The 11,049-nt window shown below is 47.6% G+C and overlaps 1 protein-coding gene across 5 annotated transcripts in view; it reads left to right on the forward strand.

Annotated features, from left to right (window-relative positions):
* The window catches only part of UBXN10 (UBX domain protein 10), a 28,051-nt gene extending 19,200 nt beyond the window's left edge, over positions 1–8,851 (forward strand). For 3 of the 5 annotated variants that reach the window (XM_056542066.1, XM_056542067.1, XM_056542068.1), the window contains one exon: positions 6,254–8,851. In XM_056542066.1, the coding sequence (XP_056398041.1) occupies positions 6,254–7,003 (750 nt within the window). In that variant the 3' untranslated portion in view covers positions 7,004–8,851. Of the gene's footprint in view, positions 1–5,713; positions 5,824–5,853; positions 5,901–6,253 lie in introns of those variants that run through there. The other 2 variants (XM_056542070.1, XM_056542069.1) reach the window with 2 other exon arrangements.
* The last annotated feature ends 2,198 nt before the right edge of the window (positions 8,852–11,049 follow it).

Consider the following 11,049-nt stretch of genomic DNA (forward strand, 5'->3'; position numbering starts at 1 on the left):
ACTTCAGTAATACAGGTATAGAGTACAGAACATGTAATACCTCCCTGTAATGTAGGAGGCGCTACCAGACACCAGTTAGTGCATACACTTCAGTAATACAGGTAAAGAGTACAGAACATGTAATACCTCCCTGTACTGTAGGGGGCGCTACCAGACACCAGTCAGTGCATACACTTCAGTAATACAGGTAAAGAGTACAGAACATGTAATACCTCCCTGTACTGTAGGGGGCGCTACCAGACACCAGTCAGTGCATACACTTCAGTAATACAGGTATAGAGTACAGAACATGTAATACCTCCCTGTACTGTAGGAGGCGCTACCAGACACCAGTCAGTGCATACACTTCAGTAATACAGGTAAAGAGTACAGAACATGTAATACCTCTCTGTACTGTAGGGGGCGCTACCAGACACCAGTCAGTGCATACACTTCAGTAATACAGGTAAAGAGTACAGAACATGTAATACCTCCCTGTACTGTAGGGGGCGCTACCAGACAGGAATTCAGTGCATACACTTCAGTAATACAGGTAAAGAGTACAGAACATGTTATACCTCCCTGTACTGTAGGGGGCGCTACCAGACACCAGTCAGTGCATACACTTCAGTAATACAGGTAAAGAGTACAGAACATGTAATACCTCCCTGTACTGTAGGGGGCGCTACCAGACGCCAGTCAGTGCATTCACTTCAGTAATACAGGTTTTTTACCAGTAAATTGCCCATTCTGATTGGTCGGTTCTTCCAGCCATTGACATGTATCACAGATCTGGACTGTCTGTACATTGTATGTTGAGTCTGGTTTCAACTTACAATGGTCCAGAAAAGACCATTGCATGTTGAAACTATTGTATGTTGAGGCCATTGTAAGTTGAGGGATCACTGTAGATTTCTTCTTAGGAAAATAATCTAACTCTTCTTTCTCTTGTACATCAGGTCTGCTTCTAGAAGTTTCCATGCTATTTATTCTTAAATAAGAAATAATCTTCAGAAACAATTTCTTCTGATTCCACCTCTGAAATATCAGATTGAGAGGAGGAATCAGAGGAAGAAGGGGAAGGCGATTTTAACAATTTCTCCTTGATGTCTAGTCTCTTCTTCTTAGAAGAATGTCCAGATGAGGTACCAAATTGTTCCTTAAAGGGGTACTCCCGTGGAAAACTTTTTTTTTTTTTTTTTTTATAAATCAACTGGTGCCAGAAAGTTAAACAGATTTGTAAATCACTTCTATTAAAAAATCTTAATCCTTCCAGTACTTTTTAGGGGCTGTATACTAAAGAGAAATCCAAAAAGAAATGCATTTCCTGTGATGTCCTGACCACAGTGCTCTCTGCTGACCTCTGCTGTCCATTTAAGGAACTGTCCAGAGAAGCATATTTTTGTTATGGGGATTTTCTCCTTTTCTGGACAGTTCCTAAAATGGACAGCAGAGGTCAGGTTTATTTAGACTTAGACTGATGGGATAGATGAGATGTTCCTGTAGCGGAAGAAAGAAACAATCAATGAGACTGCGAGGAAGGGAAAACCAACATGTAATGTATACGGCAACAGAACGTTATTAGGACGAAACCTTGTGCTGCCTACGGATTCCAGGAAATTAAAAATGTCAATTTCCTGGTTGTCCTACAGCAGCACATCAATGGGACATTCAAAAAAAAAAAAAAAAAAAAAACGAGCTTAGAGGGGTACTCCGCCCCTAGACATCTTATCCCCTATCCAAAGGATATCGGCTGCGGTACCCCAGACATGTGGTGCACCGAGTGAACTTCACTCCTTGCCGGATGATTGGCGATGCAGGGCGAAGGCCCGCCCCCACTTGTGACATTACAGCCACGCCCCCTCAATTCAAATCTATGGGAGGGCGTGATGGCCACTACACCCCCTCCCATAGACTTGCATTGAGGGGGCGTGATGTCACAAACAGGGCGTGGCCCTGACGTCAGAACCCTCCAGCGCTGCACCCGACGGTTTAAATGAATGGCGGGTGCAGCAGGGAGATTGTGAGGTCCCCAGCGGCGGGACCCCAGCAATCAGACATCTTATCCCCTATCCTTTGGATATGGGTTAAGATGCCTAAGGGCGGAGTGCCCCTTTAAGTTTCCACCCTCCCAGTATTTGGCTTTAGGCCTTTAGACCTCATTACTGGGGTAATAAGAAGACTTGTTCAGAATCTAGAATGTGGTCTCTGTGGTCAAGACCACCAAAGGTACCAAATCACAGCCGAGTGCTCAATGCGCCCCGTATTCCGGGAAAAGCTTTTACATGGACCTGAGGAGGGCACTAGTGTACCCACCTATTTCCTAACCCGCTGCTCATTCTAAGGGGGACAGCCGCTGGGCGTTGCTTAGTTTAGGGTCCAGAATTTTTGGTGTTTTTCAGTCTTAGAGGATGAACTACTGGGCGCCATCATGTCCATCCTTTGGTTTGTACCAAGAGATTACACAGAGGAGAAGACGCCCATTGTGGAGCCATCGAACCCCTCCCCGTACCCACAGGATTGGGATGAATTATCGCCTCCCTCCGATATGATGGGATATAAGCTGCAGGAGGTGTCACTACGTCATATGGGGCCCTGTGTGTACGGCAGGTCAGGGCCTCGGCCCACGTCATTGTGCCCTTGTACACATCGGGTTCCCAGGAATGCAGATTTGTGAAGCGACATTGTGTAAGAATCGTTGTCTGCCGGGAGGAATGAGAGGAATCCAGAGAGAAGGTGCAGCACAACCTGGAGGTGTCAGTGATAAATAGAGAGCAGAGAAGGAACTCACAGAAGTGGTCATCACCTTAACCCCTTAACGACCAAGGACGTAGATTTACTCACTTGGCCGGCTCCTGCGATATAACGGGGGGGGGGGGGGGGGGTCACGTGGTGACCCCGTGTCATATCAGGTCGGTCCTGGCATGTAACTGAAGCCGGGATCCGGGGCTAATAGCGCACGGCAGCAATCGCGGTGCTGCACGCTATTAACCCTTTAGACGCAGCGTTCAAAGTTGAACGCTGCGTCTAAAACAAAAGTAAAAGCTTCCTGGCTGCTCAGTGGGGCTGATCGGGACCATCGCGGTGAAAATTCAGTGTCCCGATCAGCTGTTCGGCGATTGATTGCTCCAAGCCTGAGATGCAGGCTTGAGCAATCAACCGCCGATAACACTGATCAATGCAAAGCTATGGCTTTGCAGTGATCAGTGTAAAAGATCAGTGTGTGCAGTGTTATAGTCTCCAATGGGATAACAATGATCAGTGTGTGCAGTGTTATAGTCTCCTATGGGATAACAACGTTCAGTGTGTATAGTGTTATAGTCTCCTATGGGATAACAATGATCAGTGTGTGCAGTGTTATAGTCTCCTATGGGATAACAATGATCAGTGTGTGCAGTGTTATAGTCTCCTATGGGAGCTATAACACTGCAAAAAAAAAAAAGTGTAAAAAAAAGGTTAATAAATGTCATTTAACCCTTTCTCTAATAAAAGTCCAAATCACCCTCCTTTTCCCCAAAAAAACATGTAAATAAAAATAAACATAAACATATGTGGTATCGCCGTGTGCGTAAGTGTCCGAACTATAAAAATATATCATTAATTAAACCGCACGGTCAATGGCGTACGTGCAAAAAAATTCCAAAGTCCAAAATAACATCTTTTTGGGTCACTTTTTATATCATGAAAAAATGAATAAAAAGTGATCAAAAAGTCGGATAAGATAAATACAAAAATGATCCCGCTATAAACTTCAGATCACGGCGCAAAAAAATAGCCCTCATACCGGCCCGTACACGGTAAAATAATAAAAGTTATAGGGGTCAGAAGATGACAATTTTAAACGTATACATTTTCCTGCATGTAGTTATGATATCCAACCTATATAAGTCGGGGATCATTGTAACCGTACGGACCTACAGAATAAAGAGAAGGGGTCATTTATACCGAACAATGTACTGCGTAGAAACGGAAGCCCCCAAAAGTTACAAAATGGTGTTTTTTCTTTGATTTCGTCGCACAATGATTTTTTTTTTCGTTTCGCCGCAGATTTTTGACTGATGTCCCTGCAAAGTAGAATTGGTGGCGCAAAAAATAAGTGGTCCTTAAGGGGTTAAAAAAAAGAGAAGAGGCTGAGCATGCTGGGAGTTGTAGTGTACTGAATAATGGGAAGTGACTGAGGACACGAGGCCTGGGGGGCAGCATGTGGGTGACATCAATTCCCGGGGGCCGTGATTACTCGGGGGGCGGCGGCTTCAGACATTGGGAAACAGTTTCTGCTTATTGAGTCAGACGTTTTGGGTGATTTCCCATCATTTGTGATAAAGATCAGAATCCTAAATATTTAACTACGGGAACAGATCAGCCAATCTGCCAGCAATCTCTGCCAACGATAAGGTATAGGAGACCAGAACAGTCACACGGGTCACTAGTTATGGGGCCCCAGATACTGTTAGACCAGTGGTCTCCAACCTGCGGACCTCCAGATGTTGCAAAACTACAACTCCCAGCATGCCCGGACAGCCTTTGGCTGTCCGGGCATACTGGGAATTGTAGTTTTGCAACATCTGGAGGTCCGCAGGTTGGAGACCACTGTATTAGACGTATGAGGCCCCCTGCAGCCCCAGATCTGGTCACAGCATCACAAGTACTTTTCTACTGCCCCTGAATGGGTTAAAGGGGTACTCCGGTGAAAACCTTTTTTCTTTTAAATCAACTGGTGGCAGAAAGTTAAACATATTTGTAAATTACTTCTATTAAAAAAATCTTAATCCTTCCAGTACTTATTAGCTGCTGAATGCTACAGAGGAAATTCCTTTCTTTTTGGAACACTGATGACATCACGAGCACAGTGCTCTCTGCTGACATCTCTGTCCATTTTAGCCACCATGGTGGCTCAGTGGTTAGCACTGCTGCCTTGCAGTGCTGGGGACTTGGGTTCAAATCCTACTAAGGACAACAATAAATAAAGCGTTGTTATTATTATTATTATTATAATAACGTCAGCAGAGAGAACTGTGGTCTTGATGTCATCAGAGAGCATTCCAAAAAGAAAAGAATTTCCTCTGTAGTATTCAGCAGCTAATAAGTACAGGAAGGAGTAAGAATTTTTTAATAGAAGTAATTTACAAATATGTTTGACTTTCTGGCACCAGTTGATTTAAAAGAAAAAAGGTTTTCCACTGGAGTACCCCTTTAAGAAAGTCAGCTACCCCAGGGTATTGGAACCAAAAGGAAATTGCAAGTTCGATAAAACAAAAGTCTACCCCTATGTTGTATAAAGGACCCTAAAAAATGATGGAAAAGGTTTGTTCACTTCCATTACTTACCTTGTCTACGGCAGCTACGACCAACACGGAGAGCGGCACCTACGGTTAGAAAAATTATGTCCGGTTGCATCTGTTTTTTTAAGAAAAAAACTTATACATGTTTAACTTTTCACTCCATTATCAATAAAGTTTCACTTGTTTGATTGAAATTCCAAGAAAAAAAACCCTGCAGAAAGTCAAAAACCGTATGGTGCAAACCGGATGGAAGCGTACGCACATACTGTTCTCTTTGGTGCCCATTGACTCCCATGTTTTAAAAAAAAAACGTATACGGCTAGTCAAAATGTGTACTATAAAAAATATATATATATAAAAAAAAAAAAAAAAAAAAAAAAACCGCCAACAACATGGCCGCCGCCTGAACAGGGACAATTACTTTTTCACCTTCCGTGCTTGCGCGCGTTGACGTCATGACGTCCGGCCCGGCGAGTGACGCTCGGTTGCCCGGGGAGACGGGGTTGTTTACTAGCCGATATTGGTCAAGGCAAATGGCGGCGATAGGAGCGGCTGCGGACAGGTAACCCCCCGGGGCGGTTTCTTAAAACGGGTCACCGGGGAAGGACGGGTGGCGGGTAACGTGTTCACCAAATGCGGGTAACTAGTTCCGGGGCTGTTATTTCTATACTCCCCTCGTTAATTAATGGATTGTTCCAATGTGCCGTAGCATATTGTAAGCTGCCTGGTTGGGATGTACCATGTGTAGGGGTGTTTTGTGAGTCGTGTGCTGTAGACGGGTAATGGTGTATATTTTGGGGTGGCTTTCCAGCTGTTGCAAAACTACAACTCCCAGCATGCCCTGACAGCCTTTGGCTGTCAGGGCATGCTGGGAGTTGTAGTTTTGCAGCAGCTGGAAAGCGTCCGGTTGGAGAAGCCTGGTTTTGTGGGCGCCCTCTAGTGGTGGGGTACAGTCATTATCTCTGGATGCTGATTGGTTGCTCTTTCTTCAGGCGCAGTGTATAGACATGGCCTCCGCACCCACCGGCCTCAGCTCTCCTGGCACGGCGGAGCCCCTCCGGACGATGCATGTCACCAGACCCAAATCTGCCAAAGGTCGCAGCAGGAGCACCCCGCAGGTCTCCGCCCACAACATGGAGGCCTACGCCTGCCGTGCATCGCCCACCCCCAGGGTGTCATCAGCGAGACCCCCGTCCGCTCCCAGGATAGCGCAGGACGACGTCCCGGAGGGTCTTCATCAGCTTCCGTACAGACCGCCATCCTCCAGCCTCAACCGCTACCGGGTCCTCCCCTCCATCGGCGCAGCAGGCGGCGGACACGACGCGGAGGATGAACTGGTCCATAGAACCAGCACCATGAGAATGGCCGCCGAGGTCCGTGATCACCGCCATCACCACAAGACTCTGTACCGGGAGCCGCCTCAGCACCGCGGGGGGGAGACAGTCAGCATGGAGGACTCTGCAGTGAAGGTTCCGGAGCCGCCGTCCGAGGAGGAGCCCCGCCTTCTCCTGGCCATCAGGTCGCACTCCGGCCAGAGGTTTGAGCGCTACTTCCGCCCCTCGGACACGTTGTACGCCATCCTGGCAGCTGCGGAGGAGAAGACGGGGACCTCCTGTAAGGACTGCAGCGTGGAGGCCATGGAGGTCCCGAGGAGGAGCTTCACCGACCACAGCCGGACCCTGCAGGAGTGCGGGATCCCCAACAAGTCTGTGCTGTGCATCCAACGGCTGGGGAGGGACTGAACCGCCGACACTCATCAACACTACAACTCCCAGCATGTCCTGACAGCGTCACTCATTGCACAGGACAGTGATCTCCAACCTGTGGCCCTACAGATGTTACAGGACTACAACTCCCAGCATGTCCTGACAGCATCACTCATTGTACAGGACAGTGGTCTCCAACCTTTGGCCCTACAGATGTTACAGGACTACAACTCCCAGCATGTCCTGACAGCGTCACTCATTGTACAGGACAGTGGTCTCCAACCTGTGGCCCTACAGATGTTACAGGACTACAACTCCCAGCATGTCCTGACAGCGTCACTCATTGTACAGGACAGTGGTCTCCAACCTGTGGCCCTCCAGATGTTACAGGACTACAACTCCCAGCATGTCCTGACAGCATTGTTCATTGCACAGGACAGTGATCTCCAACCCATGTCTCTCCAGCGGTTACAGGACTACAACTCCCACCATCCCTGACAGCTGAAAACCACAAGGGTATGCTGAGAGTTGTAGTTTTACAAAGTCTGGAGGTCAACAAATTAGAGTGCCTGTCCGGACATTCTGGGAGTTTAAGTTTTGCAACAGCTGGAGGTCCACATTTTGGAGTCCACTGGACTAGACCAACATCCTCCAACCTGTAGATCTCAAGCTGTCACTAAACTACAACTCCCAGCATCCCCTGACAGCAGTGCTTAATATATAGGGCAGTGATCTCCACTGTATGGCTCTTTGGTTGCTGCAAAACTACAACTCCCAGCATGCCCTAAACCAGCAGTCTTCAAACTGTGGCCCTCCAGATGTTGCAAAACTACAACTCCCAGCATGCCCGGACAGCCAAAGGCTGTCCGGGCATGCTGGGAATTGTAGTTTGGCAACATCTGGAGGGCCACAGTTTGCAGACCACTGCCCTAAACAGCCAAAAGACTATCAGGGCATGCTGGGAGTTGTAGTTCTGTAACAGTTGCACGGCCCAAGTTTGGGAAGCACTGAAGCATGCAGCATCCCCCAGCAGGATATGACCCTCCTAATGGATAGTGGCCATCATACAGGGTAGACCACCCAGCTTTCCCAGGCTTCCCCTTATTCCAGTACTAGACACTTGCCATTTAGGGCTCTGGGTAAGCCAGGTGGTGAACACAGTGGGACATATGACCCAGCTTTCGGCAGCCAACGCCGGTCTGGACATGCTGGGAGTTGTAGTTTTGCATCATCTGGAGGTCCACAGTTTAGAGTCCACTGGACTAGACCAAAATTCCCCAACCTATGGCTCTCCAGCTATCACAAAACTACAACTCCCAGCATCCCCTGGCACCATTGCTTATGTTATAGGCTCTGTAGTTGCTGCATAACTACAACTCCCAGCATGCTCTGACAGGGTCACTTTTTTTTTTTTTTTTAAACAGGGCAGTGATCACCAACCAGTTTCTCTCAGGGCATGCTGGGAGTTGTAGTTTTGAATCAGCCACAGATTGGAGATCACTGCTCAGACCCCCACATATTTACTCAGTCTGGGCATGCTGGGAGTTGTAGTTCTGTATCAGCCGCAGGTTGGGATACACTGGGCTGACGTATAAACTGCGACTCCTAAAGCCCCAAGATGGTGACCGAGTGCCGCTCTTGTATTATCTGAGTATTAGCCACGCCCCTGTAGAGTCTAGCTCCTCCCACATGACATTTTATAGAGGTTTTCTGGATTTGCGCTGCCCCTCCCCCCTCCGCTTTACATCCGATGTCGTTTTCTTTATATTTGTGATTCTCCGGTTCGATCTGATATAAAGATTGAATTATTGATCCGCTGCCTTTATGCGCCGTCTGGACATCGTCCACTTCTGCAGATTTCAAATATACTTCGTATTTTCACTATCTCCGTTTCCTGTCAATTAAATTGTTAACAGGAGCTGAAACCTGAACAAACTGATACAACTACAACTCCCAGCATTCCCTGTAAACCGTGGCTGTCACTTTCCCCGACCTGCAGATCATTTGTCTAGATCAGTGGTCTCCAGCCTTCGGCTGCCTGGGTATGCTGGGAGTTGTAGTTCATCCCCACTGGAATATTTTTATTTTTTTTTACTCAACTGCTGCCAGAACGTTAAACAGATTTGTAAATTACTTCCAGTACTTAGCAGCTGCTGTATGCTTCACAGGAAGTTCTTTTCTTTTTGCATTTACTTTGTCTGACCACAGTGCTCTCTGCTGACACCTCTGTCCATTTTAGGAACTGTCCACAGTAGGAGAAAATCCCCATAGCAAACATATGCTGCTCTGGACAGTTCCTGAGACAGACAGAGGTGTCAGCAGAGAGCACTGATCTGACCAGTGTTTAACTGGGGCAACTCCAGCTGTTTCAAAACTACAATTCCCAGCATGCCCGGAAACACTGGGTCAGACAGAAAGGAAATTCAAAAAGAAAAGAATTTCCTCTGTAGTATACAGCAGCTGATTAGTACTGGAAGGATTAAGATTTTTTTAAATCAATGTAAATTACAAATCTGGTTAACTTTCTGGCACCAGTTGATAGAGAGATATATTATATATCATTTCCAGGGGGAGTACCCCTTTAACAGGTTGCTCTATGACCTTATTCACACCACCATTTGTGCCTCGGCTTTTGTATCCGACCTCCAGCAGACACGGGCACCATTCATATCCCTGGCGGAGTGTAGACTCGGTGACAAGATACAAGTTTTGGCTCGGACTGGGAAGCACGGCCCCAATACAAAAAACGGATACATTGGAAAAATCAGGTCGTCACGAGCGGATTACATGCCGACCATTAAAATGAATGAGGCCGGGCCTGTCCAATCACACATTGTCATTTTCAATGTACCCAAGCCTGGGGGGGGGAGTACAAGTCATGGTGTGAACAAGGCTGAAGGGTGCGTTCACACTATTACTAGCAGAAGGTTCCCCCTCAGTTACGCTACCATTCATTTAAATGGGTCCACAGACCGTCCGCAGTAGTGTCAGATTTGTGGACTGTCCACGGACCCATTCAAATGAACGGTAGCGTAACTGAGGGGGGGGGGGAACCTGCTGCTAGTAATAGCGTGTGACCCCCCCCCCCCCCCCCCAAGACTGGAGCATCTCAGACTAAGGATCCACCGATTATGGGTTTGGCCAATCAACACGATTTTGGACATAATTGGTATCGGCAATTACCTTGCCAATAATGCCCCGGCCAGAGGCGACCGTCACCACCCCATCGCCGCCCCCATCCCCAGTGTTATAATTACCTGTTCCCAGGGTCCGCGATCCTTCTGGCTCCTGCACTGTTGCTGTGCGCTGCGTAATGATGAGAGACGTCCCCAACGTCACCATCAGTGCGCCCCGTGACAGCGCAGGACGCTGATGGAGACACCTGGGGGGAGGGGAGGCAATATGGCGGTATGTGGGTGGCGATGGGGCGACTGTGATGGTTAGACTCAGGACAGGCAGGGGGAGAGAAGCGGGTGGCGGCGTTAGTCTCTGGCCCGGCCGCTGCAGTTCATCGATTTAAAGCGCCGGCTTTAAATCATTGATCTGTAATGGCTTCTGCCCCGTCGGAATATCGGCCTGAAAGGTGACAGATTATCAGCCCTAAAAAAAACGATATTGGTCGATCCCATCTAAGACAGTTATAGGAGAGCGCCCCCTGCAGTTTGGGCAGCAGAATACTGGTGCCAGCTTACTCCAAACTGTGGACTCCCAGCCGTTGCAAGACTACAACTCCCAGCATGCCCAGACAGCAAATGTCTGTCCGGGCATGCTGAGAGTTGTAGTTTTGCAACAGCTGGAGGTCCAGTTTTGATACCACTCTCAGTCATGCAGGGATAGCTTAAAAGGTATTCCAGGGGAAAAACAAAAAAAACCTTTAGATCAACCGGTGCCAGAAAGTTAAACAGATTTGTAAATTACTTCTATTAAAAAATAAAATAACTTAATCCTTCCAGTACTTAGCTGCTGAAGTTGTTCTTTTCTGTCTGACCACAGTGCTCTCTGCTGACATATGTCTCAGGAACTGTCCAGAGCAGGAGAGGTTTGCTATGGGGATTTGCTCCTACTCTGAACAGTTCCTGAGA

Source organism: Hyla sarda, chromosome 10, assembly GCF_029499605.1.
Source record: "Hyla sarda isolate aHylSar1 chromosome 10, aHylSar1.hap1, whole genome shotgun sequence".
In the NCBI taxonomy this organism is placed as follows: Eukaryota; Metazoa; Chordata; class Amphibia; order Anura; family Hylidae; genus Hyla; species Hyla sarda.